This window comes from Aedes albopictus, chromosome 1 (genome assembly GCF_035046485.1).
Source record: "Aedes albopictus strain Foshan chromosome 1, AalbF5, whole genome shotgun sequence".
Taxonomy (NCBI): domain Eukaryota; kingdom Metazoa; phylum Arthropoda; class Insecta; order Diptera; family Culicidae; genus Aedes; species Aedes albopictus.
This window is the reverse complement of record NC_085136.1, coordinates 16,531,405-16,552,757: the sequence shown is the minus strand read 5'-3', so window position 1 is coordinate 16,552,757 and position 21,353 is coordinate 16,531,405. Positions and strand designations below refer to the sequence as shown.

The 21,353-nt window shown below is 39.1% G+C and overlaps 1 protein-coding gene across 10 annotated transcripts in view; it reads left to right on the top strand.

Moving 5' to 3' along the window:
- Nucleotides 1-14,302, top strand: part of LOC109431112 (cyclic AMP response element-binding protein B) — a 91,006-nt gene extending 76,704 nt beyond the window's left edge. For 5 of the 10 annotated variants that reach the window (XM_062843987.1, XM_062844005.1, XM_019707283.3 and 2 more), the window contains exons 5-6: nt 11,440-11,541; nt 12,120-14,302. In XM_062843987.1, coding sequence (XP_062699971.1) covers nt 11,440-11,541; nt 12,120-12,352 — 335 coding nt within the window. In that variant the 3' untranslated portion in view covers nt 12,353-14,302. The remainder of the gene's footprint in view (nt 1-11,439; nt 11,542-12,119) is intronic. The other 5 variants (XM_062844010.1, XM_062843999.1, XM_062844012.1 and 2 more) reach the window with 3 other exon arrangements.
- The last annotated feature ends 7,051 nt before the right edge of the window (nt 14,303-21,353 follow it).

Sequence of the window (21,353 nt, the reverse complement as noted above, 5' to 3'; positions counted from 1 at the left end):
GAGATTCCTTTTTGATATTTTTCGTTAATTCTTCCTAGACATCCTTTTTTTTCTCAAATTCCCTTGGAAATTTCAGCTTGATTTTTTTTTTTTTGGGATTCCTGCTGGAATTGCTTACTGGATTATAGCTGGAGTTCCTTTGGGATTTGTGCAGCAGTTCTTTCGGGATTTTCTTTTGTAATTCCTGCGGGGATTCCTGCTAGAACTATTCCAGCGGTTTCTCATCGAATTCCTACGAGGATTCCTCCTAAAATTCCTTCGGGGATTCCTCTTAAAATTTATCCAATGATTCCTCATGAAATTCCTTCGGGATTTCTACTGGCGTTCCTACGCGGGTTTCTCCTGAATATTTAACGATGGTTCCTTCTAGAAATTTTTGGGGATTTCTTCTCGAATTCCTTTTGCAAATTCTCTCTGCACTTCCTTCTTGAATTCCTCCTGAAATTCTGTCAGTAATTCCTCTTGATATTCCGTCGTAAATTCCTCCTGGAATTCCTTCGAGATTTTCATTTCATCGGTAATTTCTTCGGTAATTTCTCTAAGAATTCCTTTGAAAATTCCTATTGGAATTTAGGGATTATTCTAGGAGTTCCTTTGGGGATTCCTTCTTGAATTTCTTTGGAGATTTCTCCTGGATTTCCTATGGGACTTGGCATTCCTTCGGGATTTACTCTTCAAAAACCTTTGAGGATTCTGCTTGGAATTCCTGATGGGGTTTTTCCTGTAATTTCTTCAAGATTTCTCCTAGACTTCCTTCAAAGATTCCTCCTGGAATTTCTTCGATGGTTCTTCCAGAAATTCCTCCAGAGATTCTTCCTAGAATTCTTTCGGTGATACTTTCTGGACTTCCTTCGAAAATTCCTCCTTAAATTTCTTCGAGGTTTCCTCCTGATATTTCGTCGGGGATCCCTCCTGGCATTCCTTTGGGATTTTTTTCTCAAAATACCTTTGGTGATTCCTCTTCAAGTTTCTCCCGAGATTCCTCCTGGAATTCCTTCTGGGATTTCTCCTGCTGTTCCATCGGAGATTCCTTCTGGAATTCGCTCTTGGAGTTCCTTTGGTGATTCCTCTTCGAGATATTTTGGAGATTCCTCCTGGAATTTCTTCGGGAATCTCTCATGGAATTCCTAAGGAAATTCCTATTAGAATTCCTTCAGGGATTCTTCCTAGAATTCCTTCAGGGATTCCTGCTGGAATTCCTTCGAGGATTCCTCCTGGAATTCTTTTGGGGATTCCTGCTGTAATTCCCTTTGGATTAGTGCTTGAATACATTTGGGGAATCCCTCTGGAATTCTTTTGGGAATTCTTCATGGATTTCCTTCTGAACTTCCTCGAAAATTCCAATCAGAGATTTCTTGAGAAGTTTCTGCAGGGATTTCTCTAAGAGAGATTCTCGTACCACCAGATATTCCTGCAGAAGTTCCTTCAGGGTTTCATACCGCATGTTTTGCAGAGATTAGTAAAGGATTTTCTACTTGGATTCCTCCAGAAGTTTCTTGGAGGCTCCTCCTAGAATTCTTTCTAAGATTCCTCCCTGAAATCATACGGGAATTCCTTAGTGTAAATAGTGCGACCTTATTATCAAATTTGATAGCTTCTTAAGGTTCTAAGAAAACAGAATAAAAACTGTAGTAAAATCGATATTTTATCATCCTTGATTTGCAATGGAGTAATGCAACATGCATTACATAAGGATACGGGTAATGTTACAATAGGTCAGTCACTGGTCGCAGTGAAGAATCCGAACAGAAATAATAAAAAGGGTATTCATTCAAACATAAGAAGGAAAAAATCATGCTGAGAGTGACAAGTTAAAGTGTATCTGCGTGCCTGCCTCACGATGCACATGCAACGTGGTTATTGGCACTGGCAGCTCTCAGCTAAGAACTGTGGAAGAACTCATAGAACACGAAGCTGAGAAGAAGGCTTTGTCTCAGTGGGGACATAACGGCAGGAAGAAGACCCCATGACCATTCGGCCTAGTTACCGTTCGGCCTTTAATGACCATTCGGTCGAATGGCCTTCGGCCTAATGACCTTAATTTGTTGCTGGATATCCGGGAGACACAAATGGAAGTCAAAAATTTCGTCTCTAGAGTTCTGGAACAATAATAACGTATAACTTTATGATTTTTTTTTCGTTTTGGTGCATAAACGTTGACCAAACGTATCCTTTGGGCTTAACCATTCCACTAAGACCATTCCCACCAATGCGTGAGTAAACCCAAATTGGCAACCCCCTTCATAACGTAGAACCCCAGCAATCGTTGCCAAATCGAATTGGAAATCGGTTGCCCTGCCCTGCCAAACTCGACTGTCGGAACAAACTAAAGAACAGGGATTTGAATATTTTAGAAGTTGCAATTTGCATCAGAACAACATTTATACTGGCAATCCTGAACAGCGAGCCCAAAGCGAAACAAAAAGTAGAGGATATCAGGATCAATAAAAGAGTCAGCAAATCTACTGACTGCATGGCTCAAAACAACGCTTGTTCGCAGAATGTACTTCGCCGTAAGAAAATCTGCCAATTTTCCAGGAATTCATTCAAGGATATCTCTAGGAATTTGTTCAGGATTTTTTTTTTCTGGAGTTCCGTCAGGAGATTTTACTGAAGTTAATTCAAGGACTTCTCTTATAGGTCTTTCGGAGATTCCTTAAAAAGCTCCGTCAGGGGTGTCTCCTGGAGTTCATATATTTCTCCAGAAAATTCTTCAAAGATTCTCCCATCAAAGATTGATTCAAAAAGTTCGTCAGTGATTCGGGTATTTATTCAGGAATTCATTAAGGAGTTCCTTCAAACATTTTTCTAGAAGTTCTGTTAGACGTTTCCCCTGGCATTAATTTAAGAGTTCCTCTAGAAGTTCCTTCGGAGATTTCATCAGAAATTTCTTCTGGGATTCCTCTAAAAGTTTCCCAAGTAACAGTTTTTAGTCAAATAGATTAGAGATGGTTCTTAGAACCATCATAAATGACGGTTATCAAAACCTCTACAGTCTCGATCTTAGAAATGTTACTTGGGTTTTCAGGGATTCCTCCAGATATTTCTTCAAGGATTTCTCCTTGTATTTCGTGATTTCTTCTGAAATTTCTTGAGGGATATCTACAGGAACTTTTTCCAGAGATTCCTCCAGGTACTCCATTAGAGATTTTCCCAAAAACTCTTCAGAGATTCCTGCGGAAATGCCTTCTTAAATTTCTCCTAGAACTTTTTGTGGGATTTTTTTCCGGAACTTCTTCATAAACTCCTTCATGGATTCCTCCACAAATTCCTTCAGTGATTTAGCCATGAAATCTTGGGGCATTCATCCAAGAATTGTTTCTTGAAATACTTCAGAAATAGCTTCGAAGATTTTCTTGGAAATCTTTGAGGAATTTCTCTTGGAGTAGCTAGAGAGATTTCTCCAGAAACTCTTCCGGGAATGTCTTCTCAAATTTCTTCATGGATTTGTCCAGGAACTCCTTTAGGGAATTCCCAGGAACTCCTTCATGGATTTCTCCAACAACTCCGTCATGGATTCCTTCAGGAACCCCATCAAAGATGCAAGAATTTCCCCTAGAATTCTTGGTGAGATTTTTCCTGGAAGTCCTTCAGGTATTTCTACATAAATTTCTTCAGTAATGCCTCCAGGAACTTCTTCAGGGGTTTCTGAAATTGTTAGAGATAATTCTCGACGAGCTTCATCAAGAATTTCTCCATTAGCTCTTTGAGGAATTTCTTCTCAAATTCCGTCAGGAAACAGGACAACACCCAAATTCTCATGTCGTCTAGACTTGCGAGCACGTGAAGGATGTCCCTAGATCAACTTTCGACCGTTGGCGGATTGCGTCAATCTTGTCTTAGAGTCTTAGAGTGATTAGCCCCAAATCTCTGAACTTTGGTAACGGACGGAAAGGAGGCAAGTCTTCTTAAAAAGACAAGTAAGGTGGGGCGGGGCAAGATGGGTCAGTGCCATTTTCGGGCGCATTACTCATGTTTTGATTATGTTAATAATTTTGATAGATGATCAGCATGAATATACAAAAGTTTGGGACATTGATTGAAAAAATATTCACTCGCACTGGAAATAAAAAATAAAATGGTTTTTAGCCATTTTTCTTATGCGATACATTCCATATATTCTCCATATAAACGGCCGCGGGGCAAGATGGGTCACCTTCAATTTTGAACGTATTTTTGGAGCATTCAAAAGTTATTTATTTTTTATTACAAGACTATCTCATAAATGACTTCAATCAAGCGGAATGAACGCTCAAAATTATAACATAAAATTATGATATTTTTTTAGTGAAAACATCGATTTTCAAGTCGCCTTAGGACCACTCAAATTGTCAAGTTTTTTATATTCCAAATAAATTTATAAAATGTTTTCTAGTAGCTCTTGTTTACTCAGTATGGATATGGAGCATATGTGAATGCGGAACAAATCTTATATTTTGACGTTTTTCGTTGAGAAAATGTGAATTACTTAAAAGGTGACCCATCTTGCCCCGCACTTTTTTCACGGCGCAAAATCGATCACTTTTTAAAACTGCTTGTTTAACATCATATTTTGTATTTAATAAAATTTTTATTGACTTTTAGCATAGCTAACTAGTGTATTAAAGAGTAGCGGACGAATATACACTGAAGTTTTTTTTTACGCGGTTTTTTTTACGCGGTTTTTTTTACGCGGTTTTTTTTACGCGGTTTTTTTACGCGGTCCGTCCTAAAAAAAACCGCGTTATTTCAAGACCCGTCGTAAAAAAAAACCGCGTTATTTCAAAAACCGTCGTAAAAAAAATCCGCGTTTTTTCAAAAATACGCGTAAAATAGTCAGCACCACATCTAACGTGACTTGACTTTTTTTACGACGTTTTTTGAAATAACGCGGTTTTTTTTTACGACGGGTCTTGAAATAACGCGGTTTTTTTTACGACGGGTCTTGAAATAACGCGGTTTTTTTTACGCGGTTTTTTTTTACGCGGGACCATTACCGTCGTAAAAAAAAACTTCAGTGTAAACCAATACGATTTGTATTTACAAAGTTATGGTGATCCATCCTTAGGTGACCCATCTTGACCCGCCCCACCCTATTATTAACTTGAGCATAGCACTACATAGACTACATGGCAAGTAGAGGGTTAAACGTTGTGTCATCTAGTTACTAAAATTTAGTTTCATGTATGGTGATTTCAACTGACGATTAGAGGGACTATGTCTGAAAGATCTTTGTTATGTTTCCAATGCTGGTCTGAGAATGTTTGACAAAATTTATTTACATATTTGATGATTTTTTTTCAGTTGCATTCTAAGTAGGGTATCTTCTACCTGAAAATAAAAACACAGAAATCATGAAATACTCCTCTCAGAGATTTCTATCAATCAGGGAATTTAAATGGTGAGGAATTTCACTGGCGAGTATGCTGTTTCTTCAGGTAGAATTTTAGATTTCTCGTTATACGATTATTTACTTACTTTAAATGATAATGACGGAGACAAGCCGGTCGAACGTCTGAATAATCTGGTGGATTTGACGATGAAATTTCTTACAAAACTCCAGGAACTAACTTTGGCAGATCCTCTTGAGATATCTGTCCGAAGCATTGAGAAACTGTTCGTAGAGTTCTTCGTATAGTTTTCTCTCTTTTGTTTTCTTGATAATTAGAACTATTCAAGGTAATTTGTGGAGGATCTTGGCACATTTTGTAAAGAATCAGATTTCTCAACAGGCTTTTAAGCTTAACTTAAATTTCTAAGTTCTTCGGGTTTTTCAAATGCTTTTAGGAGATATTGTTAAGAAATTCCCTAATCGAATTTGTCACTGTGTTTCTAGCAAAATTTCTGCACAAGCCCATGAAGAAGTTTCCTGGAATATCCGGAAAAACTGCAAATCTTGCTAACAATATTTCTGATGAATTTGGACTTGGCCCTTAAAGCAAAGCAAATTCAGACGATTGCTTAATATTTTCAGAAAACTCATAACTGAAGTTCTTCTAAAGTAATTTCTTACGAATGCGGTAGATATTCCTAAATATTACCTGGCAGACCAATTCAGATAATTAAGATTTTGTTTTGACAGAAGTTCAGTAGTAATTGTTGGAGATATTTCAGACAGTTTCTTTCACAAACTTCCTAGATTAATATTTTAAACAGAATGTCTGGTAGAACTTGAAGCCACATTCCAGAAAAAAATGAATGAAAAAAGCGATATTCAAAGGAATGCAGAATTTCAGGCAATAATACAGATTTTTGAGGAATTCCGTCCAAAAACTCATCCTTTCAGCATGTCTTTTAAATTTCCTCTGCCAGATCTTATTATATGTTGGCGTGAGTTTACAATCTACATACGTATTAACATTACCCAGGTAACCAATAAGCAGTTAAAATGGCATTAATTTGGCTTTATATGCGCCATTACAGCAGGTCGTTTAATGCTAATCTGCTGTATATGCGCCATAAGTGCTAATTAAATGCAGATTTTGGCCTGATATACGGCTGATTAAATGCTTATCCCTCCTATCCCCCAGATTGTCAAAAATAAAAACAAATATTTTCCCCTGCCCATTTTACGACTTCCCTTCTCTTCTATTTTTTTCACTCTCCCGTGGAACTTCTGCGGCTCGGGGCATGGCTGAAACTGCCGTTGTTGTTGATTTTTTTTTGCTGATTTCCGCCAAATCGGGATTCGATCCCTCGATCCTTGGGTTGACGATGCTGCTGAACCGCGCTACAGGGTAAGCTATAGATGATTAGATAATGTGCGTTGGAATTTTCATCTATTTAAGGCTAACACCGGCATTATCTTCGTTATTTTTTGGGCTCGGCAGGTGCTGATAATGAAATCGACCATAGGAAACCAGCAATGGAATTTATTTGCCATAGCATGTTTTCCCCATTGATCTTCTTCGTTGTTATCTATGAATGACAGTACATGCGAATGTTAGTGGCCTCTACAGCCATGATACGTAAATTAGAAGTGGAATTGTTTTGAGGTTTTAGCATCACTCATCTCCCTTTTTGCAGTTTTATAGCAATAAAATAGCGGTCATGATGCCTGTTAACTAAAACTTATCGTGCATTTGAAATGCTACGCATCTGCTGTCAGATTTTCAATAGCATTCAAATTGCTAATGCAGGGCAGTTTAGCTGTCGAACTGCTATGATACGGCAGTAAGCAGGTCGAATGCAGATATGAAACAGAAATACAGCGTATTCAAATGCTTATTGGTTACCTGGGTAGTATCAACCAACGCAGGAAACACATCCCTTCGCTTTAGGGCAATGCACGTCGCGGTTGCTAAGATAGTCTTTGACTTTTGGCTACGATTTGGACTGAACTTTGATTTACCGGCAAATTTATCAAAAAAAAATAATGATTAAGCTGATAGGGAATTGGCATTTCCCTTCAAACTACCTAATGTTTACGACATAACTTCTTCTTTTAATCGTCAAATGGAGTTCTGGATCGTTCTGAGAGGAAAGTTATGACAACGTTTCGAGAGATATTCCGCTCTTAATGGGGTTGCAGTGAGAACTATGGTGGGATTATATTTGTAATTTCTGGCAAGATTGTGGTTTTAGGAAATGCTGATTGAATTTAATAAAAAAAAAAAAGATATTCTGGAGGGATTCTTGGAGTAATCCTGAGAGGATTTTTTTCCAAAAAACATCGGTAACCTCCTGTTTGTGCACACTAACTACAAGTGAGAGCGAATTATTTTTATGAAGCCGAGACTTGCTCTCGTACTCCGCATACCTAGCCTCCACCAGGCAGTTTGCTGGTGTCTAATTAGTATGCGTCGAGAGCTCGGAGGACAGGAGTGTGTTGTGGATTGGCATCTAAGCCGAAAAGAGAGATGAGTTTGTGAAATAGGAGTGTTCACGGTGCGGCTTCGGAGTCAGTTTGGCTTTCTATTCCGCCGAACCATTACCTGTTTTGTGGCTTAGTTGGTTCATGCGCCAGTCTAGCGAATACGGAGTCGTGGGTTCGAATCCCAACAGAACGCGATTTTTTTTCACAAATTTCATCTCTCAATTTGTCAATTAGCAACATTTCGTGCCTTCTAATTACAAGTTTTTTTTCCAGTATGGAATCTCATAATTCACATTTTCTCAAGCATTTTCTCCAGAATCCCACCAACAAGTTATGATTTGGCGCACATTTTCACATACGTGAATTACACATTTCGAATGCAGTCACGCCAACGAAACTTCCACGCAAAAACGGCTACGCTCAAAAATGTGTTAGGCCTGCACATTTTTAATAAACATCCATGCCGCATATAGAATGTGTTACATACACACATTCCAAGGAGTTTCACCTTAAATCAGCTCATGCAATCACATGAGCATGTACACTGTGGTGCATAATTGATCGGACAAACGCCGATTTTCATACAAAATGGCCAAGTTTGAGATGCTGTAACTATGGTTTGCTTTGATGGATTGAGCTCAATTTTTGACACGGAACTACAAATATGCTGAATTTTGTGTATACAAAGTATAAAATGTTTTCGTTCACAGGTCTGGGCGTGGCTGGCAAGGCGTTGAAAAAATTGCAAAAGTGATCGGACAGCGGCACGCGTGTAAATCAAAGGGGTACCGCTGATAGCACTTTTGCAATATTTTCAACGCCTTGCCACGCCCAGAACTGTGAACGAAAACATTTTATACTTTGTATACACAAAATTCAGCATATTTGTAGTTCCGTGTCAAAAATTGAGCTCAATCCAACAAAGCAAACCATAGTTACAGCATCTTAAACTTGGCCATTTTGTATGAAAATCGGCGTTTGTCCGATCAATTATGCACCACAGTGTATGTATTTTGCAATAATTTCGATATGGCAACCTCGCTGGGTTTATAAACCTTCAAATATTGTGCGTTGCCAGAAAAACACAGTTATGGCGACTACTTTTCAAGGCCTTCAATGTTGAACAAAATTTAATCACAGCGCAAATGCCACGTGCAGTCGCAGCAGTCATCATATCACCAGGCCATGTGACAACCTTTTTTCAAGAATTATCAAAGAGCGCTATGATGGAAAATTTGAAAACAGGTCTCTTTTCTTAGGCGACTGTCGCGCGCGTATCTCTGACTGCGGGTAAAAGTAGTTGCGAAAGTAGATTTTATTTTGAATCGTATAATACGAAAAATATTGATATTTTGCAAAAATGTGAGCGTACGAGCAATTTTAAAAAATGTGTGTTTCCAACACATTCCCTGTGCGGCATGGATGTTTACTAAAAATGAGAGTTTTTATTTTAGAGAGTCCAAACATGGCCACGAAACGTCATTGGCGCCTTTGTTCGGCAGTTGTAAACACAGACCTGCCAACTGAAAAGGCCTATCAACTCAAGTGAAATGTCAATTTGTTATTAATAACAACAGCAGCACAACAAACGAAAACATACTTGAACTAAAGTGTGATACAAAAGTGGCAAATCCTTGTCGTTTTGACAGGTCTCCTGCTCGCTTGGAATGACAGCAAATCGGCTGTTCCAATTTTGACGTATCTTCTCTTTGTTCTTCCAGGCTCGTTAACTTTGACCCCTATTTAATTTCTTTATTTTTCCGCAAGTATGCTGATGTTGGCGCTACAATTCTGCTTCCAGGGAAATGGTGAAGTTAAGGGGGTCTACATGAGACAAGATGCCCAAACTCGTAGCTGGTTCAGTTCTACACAATAGTATAAGCGCAGCGCACCGACGCGTTTCAAGACGGTGGTATAACGGTTGCCTTTCAGTCACACACAGACAAACAGACGTAACACTCAAGCTATTCTTATCGCTCACCAATTTAACGGTAAATTTGAAAATTCGATAGTTGGCCGACAGCCCACCCGTGAAAATGTTCCAAGTGTTACGTCTGTTTGTCTGTGCACAAAGATTTAGTGCTTGTCGACAACATTCGAGAGCTGTCCTGGCCACGTTCTTACAAATGCGGGGACGGTTTAGTTGGGTACTTACTTAAAAAGTGGCAAAGACCTCATGGCCAAGGATGCCAGATTTTTTTTTAATTTTATGTGGGTAAATACTTAAGGTAATTCTACACTCACAGGGATACCAGATGATTTAAATGGAGAAATTGCCCAAATTGCTAAGAAATTTAAAAAAAAAACTTTTTTGAAATTCTCACAGACCATATTATAGGCACAGAGAAACAGACGTCACACTCTGCTCGCTTCTCATCGATCACCTTTTAAACGGTTGATTCAAATGTTCGGTTGGTGGTCGATTGACCACTTGCGGCGCTGGCATCGTTTTTGCTCCTTTTTGACGTTTGCTCACTACCGCTATCTAGTGGTGACCCGTCCAAACACAGTACATTTAGCATTGGGCGATTACGTTTTCGTAACGATATTTTTTAAATGAAATGTGCTCTAAGTGTTACGTACGTCTGTTTTTCTGTGTTATAGATATTCCAAATAAAGTCCTCGTGTGAGAAACTTGATATCAGCAAGTATGGATGCACCTCTGTTATCCATACAGGATATTTATCGTAGCGTCAGGTCTTCAGTTCGGTGGTTTAGCACTAGCATTAACATTAAGCAAGTTTTACAAATAGGCAAGTGGTACATTCCTGGATCTTACAATCTGTTATCAAAGTACAGAAACTCGAGATTGTCCTGCCCACGCTTTATTTGTTCAAAATTGGAATTATGGACAATTAGATTTTAGAGGAAAACATGAAAACATTCCGACCTTGCTTGTTGCTTGTTTAAGGGGCAAGACACTGTGCAAACGAGAGCAACTCTGAGAAATTCTGAGTCCCCAAAACTGCAACTTTCATACAGCACACGCAACACCGCAATTTGACATTGGTGCCAGATCACACTTTGGTATAAATGGGAGAAAATCTGAGGAATTGTGAGAAATTCTGAACAACGTTTCGAGCACAAATTTTCTCTCGTTAGATCTGTCCTGCCCCTAGGCACAAATACTAAAACGTCAATTTGTTCTTTTTAAAAATATAGAACGACGGTTTTTGACCAAGAAATTTTCAGTTCTTCCCAAGTTTTTTTGTTTTTGTTCCTTCACTAAAAAATCATTACATCTTGAATGAAAAAAAAAATCGAAAATTTGACCATTCACAACCTTGTGTCCATCATACATCAAGCATTCCATAAACCATCCCTCTACAAACGCAAGCATTCGGATCATTCTCTCTCTGTATTTCGCGCCAAATTTTGCCCTAACCTCCATTTTCTAACGCTCGCCACGCCATCACACGTGTATGCTACTACCGCGCCAAAGTCGTCAACCCCACATCATCAGAACTAAAGAAACAAACCTTCTAATTTGGCGTTGCTCTCTCTCTACACCACCTGTACAAAGAACGAAAACCCGGTTTTCCGAATTAATCGAAAAATCTTCGCAAATTTGTTTTTGAAACGAAACGCAAAAAAAAAAAGATCATCCCACTACTACTACCTACCTCCCACACTCTCACAAACAGCAAATGCCCATGGCGATGGCTCAGGACTGCATGCGTTAGCAGCGACCGGCGGTGGCGTAGTGCAATATACCCAGGCCCAGGATGGTCAAATTTACGTACCTCGTAAGTATTTCCCCGTGTTTTCCGTTTTCCGCGGTTCCGGTTTTTCCTCTGGTCCCTAATATCCCAACGTCCCACCTTTGTCTCTGTCTCTGTACGTCGGATTCCAATCCAACATAATGCTTATCCAACTACTACAATATACTGTTGAAACTTTGAATTGTAAAACCAGCAACACTTCCCCCCCACATGGCTTGCTTTGATACCCTATAGTCAGTCTAAACCTAGGCTTAGAGCATCTAGTTGCTTGTTGCATTTTAGCGATGGATAACTTCTACTTAGTAGGCTTTGATTTCTTTTGATTTCGTTATAATTTTGTTCGTTTTTTTTTTCTTTTTTGTAAGCGATGAGTAGGCATTGACTGTTTTTTTTCCTTCTCTTTTTTTCGTTTGTCAATTTCGTTCCATTTTCGGTTCGATTCCGTTATCTGTGCACGTGTTTCCTGGATTCTTTCTACTGTATTATGGCGATGATGTAATCAACAAAACAAATGACGTGGTACTTGCTTGTAATGCACGCACATGCACATTATTCTACTGCAAAACATCGAAAAACATCGCAACAACCCCGAAAAACAATAGATCTTTTTCCCAATGCAGTCATTGGCGGCAACGTGCAGCTAGAGGACCAGTCCCGCAAGCGGGAGATGCGCCTTCAGAAGAACCGGGAAGCGGCCCGGGAATGCCGGCGCAAGAAGAAGGAATACATCAAGTGCCTGGAGAACCGAGTGGCCGTGTTGGAGAACCAAAATAAAGCCCTCATTGAGGAGCTCAAATCCCTCAAAGAGCTCTACTGCCAGCAGAAGAACGATTGAGGTGGAGAGCAGGAACCAGAAGTAAGAAGACAATAGTCGGAAACTCACGTCACGACTACCAAGTACCATTACTACAAACGACTAGGACTTCAACTACCATCGGCGATGTTTTGGATGTGGCGATGTTACCAACCGAGGAAACCACCCCCGAAGGTAGGCTAACCACCAAACCACGCATACACGCTAACCTACACCACACCACAACCACCATCCAATAGGATAATACTGTCAGCGTCTACTTTGATCGCAATCGTGAGCTCCTTTCCCTCTACAGAGGAGGGAAACAACTCTTAGAGAGAGCGCAAAGATGCCCGACGCGGTTCTTTTTTGTATGTGAGTGTACCACACACATACACAATCTATTGAAATCCATCCAAAAAAAACCAGAGAAAGAAAATATACTAAACAGAAGTCAGAAAAAAATAAACGAAAACTTAAGATTTATTGTTTGACGGACCCCTCGGGATCCGGTTGCCATCAGCGAAAGATTTTTGAAGGAAAAAAGAAAGAAACGTGTCTTAGCTCAAAGTTTCAAACGAACGGTGGGTGGGCTTTGATTCCGACGGTTTGGGAACCCTTTTCGGTGCCATTGTCGTTCGCATGGCGTCGCTTTTCAGCGCTGGAACAGGGCTCGCAAACCTCTTCGCAATCAAAGCAACCACGCGTGTGTCCATGTGAGTTTCTTTTCTTTTTTCCCCGTTTTAGTAGGGTTAGGTAAATCAAACACAAACACACACTAAAATTATTCTTTGTAAACGTTGGGTCAAAACTAATCGGAAAACAATGTGGGAAAATGAAGTAAAACGAAACACTGTTTGTTGTATTTCTTTATGTAGTTGTATAGAAGGCTATAGTAAAACAAAAAGAGATGGCGCCACCCTCGGCTCGAATCGATTCGGTGTTGCGTGGCGTTCGGGTTTTTGAACAACCGATTTAGGACACGGGCCGACCGCGCGCGGTCCATCATTTTTATCGCGCCAGAAAGTATGCAAACCTAGAAAGATGACTCTTCCCAATGCTATATTTTTATCGTTCGCCGATAGCCGCCATTTTTGACCGTTATATGTCAAATCGTTGCGGACGCGGAAGAGTCGATACACCCACACTGGACGAAATCAACTCAAACAAAAGCTTTTTGTGTTTTCTGTTTTTTCGGGGGAGAAAATCACCGGAAAAAAAACTTGCGAGAGCGCAACCTGTAACATAACCTTTAAAATACTGAAGTGTGTACTGAGCAGACAGAGTCCAATTCTCCCGATTGGACCGGTTGGGTCGAACCTCGGCGAGGGTGAATTGTGAACCCCTCTGCGAAGCGAGAAAAACTACTAATTTCGAGAGGAGAAATTGATTGTACATTTAGTGAAAAGATAAAACACAAGATGCAGAGAGAATTAGTTTAAGAGGAAACCATTTTTACTTATACACAAGAATACCTATATATTAAATGTAATGACGTAAGGAAGTATAATAAATTTAGGAGCAAAAGAAGGGAGAACGGAACGAAGAGGAAGAAACATAGTAAAAATGAAGGAGTTGAAGAAACAATTAAAACACACTCTAGGAGGCGAAATTTTACTAAGAAAACCAAACTTTAACTTAATTCGAAATTGGAGTAGGCGAAATGGCACGATCGCGATCGGGGCCGCAGAGCCCACTTGGATGGAACTTTATTTTGACGAATGAAATTTTTGCTCGTTTTCCTTGTTGAAGGCGATGCGGTGCACGTTGAAACGAAACATAAAATGGCAGTGACGTTGTTGGAATCATTGCATTCGGTTCGGGCCATCATCAATGGGGTCGCGAAAGAAGAAATAGGAAGAAGTAGGTAAAACAAATATTTGGAACAATTATTTGGCGCCGTCACCGCCCCCCGACAGCGTTGCAGGAAAGGAGGATCATTCAAAACAATGTGGAATAAAAGAAATCAATGAGCTGTTAACTAAAACATAACTGGTCGAGTAGGTGGGTGTTTATTTTGAAAGAAATTCCTTGTTCGAAAAAAATGCAGAAATAGGAGCCCTTTAATTGAGTAGCTGCACAAACAAGCTGCAAGATGACCGTACAATTCGTAGTTGCTCCTTCAGGAATAGAACAATCCCAATTGCACATTGAACCAATAAATAGAGACTGGGGTTAGCTTTTCATCCTCAATGTTTATCTTTGGGAGTCCCAAGCTAGCAACAAAAAGTCAAAACAAACAGTGCTGGCCACGTCCTTACGGCAATCGAAGCAAGGAAGGAATGTTAGTGTAAATATTCAAGATCGAGCGTATCTCTGTATCTTCACAGTTGTTAGTGGGAAAACATGGAAAGCGACATGACCTGGATTAACCTTGGCGAGTGGTGCCGATCGATAAAACCTGTTTTTAAATACTCCAACATTCTGATGAAAGTGCAAAGGAAGGATATGTCGATATCTTAAATAACGAATTATTCTAAGATATTTTATTCTTCTCGAAGCAATGGGGGAGGGGGGGGTTGAATCTACTCAACATACAACCGAGCGCCGACTACGAATCCTGGGAACCACCTCTTGATTTAGCTCCTGAACTAAGTACTTCTCAAGTCCACGCGCCACTTCCTCTGTAGCTCTGACACGATCTGGGCGATAGCTGACATTCCAACCGAGTACTGTTACGGTATGGCTTCGCAGTCTTGTGGGTAGTACGCAGATCGCAAGAAATTTCTTAGACTATCTCGATGCGTGGAAAATTCAGGCTAGGAATGGCTCAAGAAATGAGCAAGCGTTGTTTATTCCGGAACCTAGTACGGAGCTGAAATGCTGTGTTAAATTTCTTGACCATTTCGGTCATGGAAAAATAATGCACTGAACGAAAATTACTTGATCGATTCCGTTTGAAGTGCATACCTCGCATTAACCCTTATGTGGCCTAGACGTACTTTCTAGCTTACGCTTACGGAACTACTTCGGGTGGATTCCCCGCCTTTGGCAATAGTACCAGACTCTGCCGCTTCTAAACCTCTGTGAAAACTTCGTCGTCAATGCACTTCTGCCTAGCAGATCTGAACATCCCCGAAGCCTCTGCAATAGCTACTTTTAAAGCCAGGTACGCAATCTCTGACTGTCCTACAAAAAAAAGGCCAAGGATTAGGATCATTACGCGGAAAGAGCCCCTCGATGATCCTCTCCAACATCTCTGGAGACTGCTCTGTACGAGCCGTCACCGTCACACCCCTCACGGAGAACTAAAACTACCTATTTTTTGAGTTTATTTTACTCAAAAGTAAGTATGGTATAGTTTGACAGACCGCTGAGTAGGCGGTGTGCTTGGAAAGATCATTATGGTCCACTGCACGAATTTATGCTGGCCTGCTTACTCTTTCAGAAAAATTGACGTTTGAGCGGTGCCGACACCTCTCAAACGTCAAAATTCGCGTGAGAGTAAGCAGGCCAGTATAAATTCGTGCAGTGGACCATTAGTAGAACTGTCAAGAGAGAAACACCACATTGGCGACGACGAATAAGAACCAAAGTCCAAATTAAGTCGTTCAACTCTCATACATTGGTGAGAAATTTTGAGGTTCATGAAGTACTAGATCAAAAAACTATAATACCTTAGTATAATGTTACTTTGCACTCCGCTAATGTTGCTATGGGTAACTATCTCTTGTTTATACAAATATGGACACGAAAAATTCAGACTCTAGTGAGTAACGTATTGAGTGATCATTTTCTTCCAACAATTGGGTTTTTAAATTTAGAAAAAATCAATGATTTTATATTTTTAAACGAAAGAGCACCTTTTTCTAAGCCTCTATGATTTTTTTCAGATTTTTAGAACTTTGTTTTGATACCTAAAATCAATTTCAAAAAGATTTATTCAAATCACCTTTTGACAGCTGGGCAATTGCTTGACAGCTCCGCCCAGTACAAAATCCGACGAGGGGTGATTCGATAAATCGCTCCCATACAAATTCCAAATTTATTTTTAAATAGGTTCCCGGGCTCCAAAATTCATGAAAATTTGGATTTCGGCTCAGTTTGGCGTGCAGATTCAGAATATGGAATTATCTCAACATCGCTTAAAAAGCCAATTAAACATTTATTTTATTTTAGGAAAATAAAATGGTCCCTGAATATATACAGTCGGCATGCCATTCCAACGGATCTCTGGTCGCTAATCGGCCAAATGTACGAACATTATAAAGCTCCCGGGTTATCCGCAGTTCCGGCCTTTCCGCCGCTTTTCCATCATCTACGGCCGCTCACCATTCCGATCGCTCCTCGTTGCATCGATAGCTGTTGTCGTGTCGATTTTTGGCCGTACCTCAGCAAAACTTGTCGATGTACGATTACGCTACGGTCACTGCGCTTATCGATCACTCCTCGATTCTGCTACTGCAACCACTAGCGACACTCACTCTCTGACCTGACCACGCTATACGACCACGGCTCAGGCGGCCGCTTCTCCGAATAAATAAGTTTTCCTCCTTCCGCACAATAAATCGTCCATTAATATCCGTCGAGTTACTCCTGGTAATTTAGGACTACCCTACCGAAAACTTCCCCCTACTTAACGCTATGGGATCCTGGAGACAAAATATGGTCATGACTACCCGCATCGGAAGCGGCCGTGTCTGTGACCAGCCGCTGGGATCTTGGGTCGTTCTCTTCCGGGGTCAAAAATTGTTTCAGTAAAATAAATGTTTTTACTGACCCCCACAGAGAACAAAAACGCGGAAATTAAGAAACTAAGATCAAAAATCTAATGTGAAATCCCATGCAGCATACTTGTAAAGATGATCGAATTTTATTTCAAACTGTGTGGACTGTGGCAACACACGAATTTGGAATTTGGCATTGGATTCATTGTTGAGCTAGATTCGTTGTCATAGTTTACTAAAACAATGTTAATAAAAAATAAGGCAATTGGTCAAAATAATTTTTCATTTAAATGATTACAACTTTTTTATACGTCAATCATAAACGCTGATTTTCTGACCAATTATAACCCATATATTAAAGCTTCATTGGTAAAATTTTGAGCGAGATCGAATAAGTTTTCTGAAAGTTGTGGAACTTTTAGCAAAACTTATAAAATTTTTGAATACATTTTTAAAACATTATATCTCGATATGTACTTGATGAAACTTTTTCAATATTTTTCATGTTACAGCTTAGGTATAGGCCTTAGGTATAGGCTTTCATATATTTCGTTTAAGATTTTATATTCACTACAAAAAATATGAAAAATCTGTATTCGTTCAGAGTGTCACTTGGAAATTTATCATATTTTGATCAATAAAAGTGCCAAGTGTTCTCAACTTTTTTAAACCCTCTTAATGATATATTTTTATACAGGACCTACTAAACTACAAATGAAGAGTAGGTCCTATGGATTTTTCGTTCAGTTAATGCGCATTTATTTGTGGAAAACGTTTGGCAGATTATATGTGCAAAATATGGTAAATTTTAAAACATCGTCAACTACATACGCACATTTTTCATATATTTTGTAGTGAATATAAAACCCCAAACATGGCTGCGTATGAAAGCATTAGGTATAAAATGTAACACAAAAAAAATGAAAAAAAAAATCATCGAGTACATATTGAGTTATAATGTATTGAAAATGTGTTCAAAAATCTTATAAGTTTTACTAAAAGTTCTATAACTTTCAGAAAACTTATTCGATCTCGCTCAAAATTTTACTAATGGAGCTTTAATATATGATTCATGATTGGTCAAAATTTCAGCGTTTCTGATTGACGCATAAAAAAGTTATTACCACTTGAATGAAAAATTATTTTAACAAAAAATTTGCTGTACGGACAATTGTTTGATACACTGTAGTACTAGAGCTGGTACCCAGTCTGAGCCTGACTGCTACGACTTGATTTGGATTTTGTAAGAACCAAGCGCAGAAAATTGAAGCTAAGTGTCATTTAACTCTGAATTCCGATGATAAATGGTAAATGTATAGACTTATCCCGACGGATAATATCTGCTCGGGTCAGAGAAAAAGAGGAATAAGATGCTCCACCGGCGGATGAAAATCTGGCCGGTGCAAGCAAAAAGGAAAAGCTCGTCTCAAAAGGGGGCCGCCGTAGCGACAGATACGATCTGTCGGGTTCGGCGTTAACCAGAAGCTCGCCTTTCGAAGGGAGCTGGATGCTGAAGCGACGGATTCGATTCGTTGGGTCCAGCGAAGTAATGCTCATCTACTGCCCATATTCACACAGTTGACGTAAGCGCCACTGTAGTTTTTAACACACTTTTGAAATTTTAGCAATGGATAATTAAAATTTCAATATTTTTTCCACGTTGACATCTAACTAAAGGTTAGATCTTGTGTTGTATTGTTGGACTGTTCAATTTATAAAACAGACAACTTTACAAGGCAATAAAAAGAAGACGCGTAGTTCAAATTTAACCACCCTTGCTTCGTTGGTCAGTACATCATCTTTCATCATAATAATCATTTTTGAATCGAATAAAAATAGTTTTATTTTATAGAAAATCGGCCAGGTATTAAGTAAGGCGAAATTTTTGATTGCTGAAAATATATGTAAAATTACTGTTCACATATGATATATCTTTTTTGCAACTTCTCATCGTAATAGGCCATTTTACCTCACGCAAATCTTCCAGGAAAAGGCCTACTTTCCCACACCAAATTAACAGTGCTGTAATGGTTCATTACAGCACTGATTTGCGTTGCGTAATGAACCATTACAGCACTGTTTTCAGTTTTGATCAACTTATTGATACTTTCTGGACGCAGGTTTGAAAAATTGTGACAACTGTACTGTATAACCTGCTATGATCAGATTTCCTTAATCATGGCTATGAACATCAGTGTGCAGTGTGATGAAACAGTTTTGTTAAAAACTATCCTCAAGTGGTAATTTATGAAGCTGCAAAAAACGTTGTACGCAACTCGGTGCAGAACTCGATTTTTACAGCAATCGTCGTAATTATCCAACTCGGCAAGCCTCGTTGGATAAATGTACGACTCGTGCTGTAAAAATCTTCATTTTGCACCTTGTTGCGTAAACTACTATTTTAATACCAGAAAAAGTATGTACCATGCTGCAGCAACATGAGTAATAAACATTCTGGCTAAATTTAAACTCAATTGGATAATTAAGTGTTGAGATATTAAGGTCTCAAGTGAGATTAGATTTTTTGAATAAAATTCAATTAAAAAGCAAAAAGGGCATGAAAATATTAAATAATAATTTTTTTATGCATCCAATCGAAAGTGGGAATAATGTGGTTTTAAATGCAGAAAACTGCTTCTTAATAGCATTGCTGGTTTGGTTACTGTGTGCCATTACAGGCACAGTAATCAAAACAGTTTCGTTCTTTGAAGGTTCTTCCAAATAACAATGCAACCAAATGCAAATTTTGCATAACAATGATGTTGGAAATAAAAACTTTGCATCCGATTATTATTAAATAAGGAGTACAATAACATAGGACCAACTTTGGTGAAAATAAATAATAACATGATTCGCTAGAGTCGAAAATCTGCATCAATGGAGCAAAAAGTATGAAATTTTTCAATATGACCATCTTTATGGATTAAATTTTTGATGAAGAATGCTATTAAAAGTAAATTTTTCTTCTGTATCATTCAGAGAGCAACATTCTACTACTCTGGACAAATTTTTAGCCGAATCCGTGATGCTATTGCAACACAGAACTTAAATGAACATTTTTTGATAATTTCCTTGAAAAAAGGCATCTCACTATATCAAGCTGGAGACTGCTTGGTACATTATTATTGACCAACTATTGAGCTTTACCTTTAGTAGAATAGTATAAGAATCCAATACATTTAAAAATGTGCATGTTCAGTATGTGGAAAGTTATGTCGAATTTTGAGAAATGGGTTTTTATTGATGTTTTACGAAAACTGCTTTAGTTACACAATAAAGAACATTTTGCTTAATGTTATATTTTTCCTACATTTGAGAATAACTATAGAAAGTCATGCAAAAAACTGGTAATGATTTTATTGAAAAATAAAAAAGATATCGCACAAGCAAGTTGTCCGTTTTATAAATCAGTCCTTAGTCACATATAGGTACGCAGATGCGTCAGATATTAGCTTGCGTATGCTGACTTTGCCAATGGTGGTTATGTCGACCATGCGAACATGGGCAGTAGCCAGTAGGAGGGAGCAACCGTAGCGGCAGATACGATCTGTCGGGTCCGGTGGTCGTAATAAATTCCATCTGCCAAGTTTGAAAAATAGTCGAAATGTCAAAGGACGTTGAATTCGGGAGAATCGGCGCCGACGATGAATATGGATGATAAAGATTCGGTTATTCATTGTTAATTTCGTTGCATCTACCACTAACGTAGTCGACGAGTTGGCTATGTCCCCCGGTTGTGGTAGCGGCAGTAGCAGAAGGAAGGTAACGACAAAAACAACAGCAAACGCAAAACGTGCCGCGGCATAATCAAGTGTGGCAAACGGTTATCCAGTCTGTGACCTTATACCAAGTCCAAATAGAAATCTGTACCATGTACCCATTAGTGGGTCGGCTCCAGAGGCACGAATGTCCGCGACCAACAAACGTCGCGATAAAGTATCCTTGGGGAGCTCATCACTAAGTGCTGGTAGCCTCACCATGAAAGATCCATTCATCTTGTCCGTTTAACCTCCGTTCGTGTCTTATAACACCAATCGCTTCTTAACCCATATCCGCCCAGCGTCCTATAAATAGGACAGTCCTTTTGATGTAAATATCTCCAGAATTACGCAAAATTTTAGAATACTTTCTTCAGAGAAGATGTTCTCCACATCCATACCGTGCTCATCGAAGAAAATATAGTTTGTGACTGGTTCACTAGGTGGCGTAAACGATGCTGCAAAGATTACATATTGTCACGATCTATGAGCTTCATTTCCAATGCGAAAAAAAAAATATTTCCCTGGAATCTTGACAATGGTTAATCATTTATAGTTCATTTCTTCGGCAGAGTTGTATATGGAGGTGGTAGTAGTGGTATTGGAATTCAAGATGGC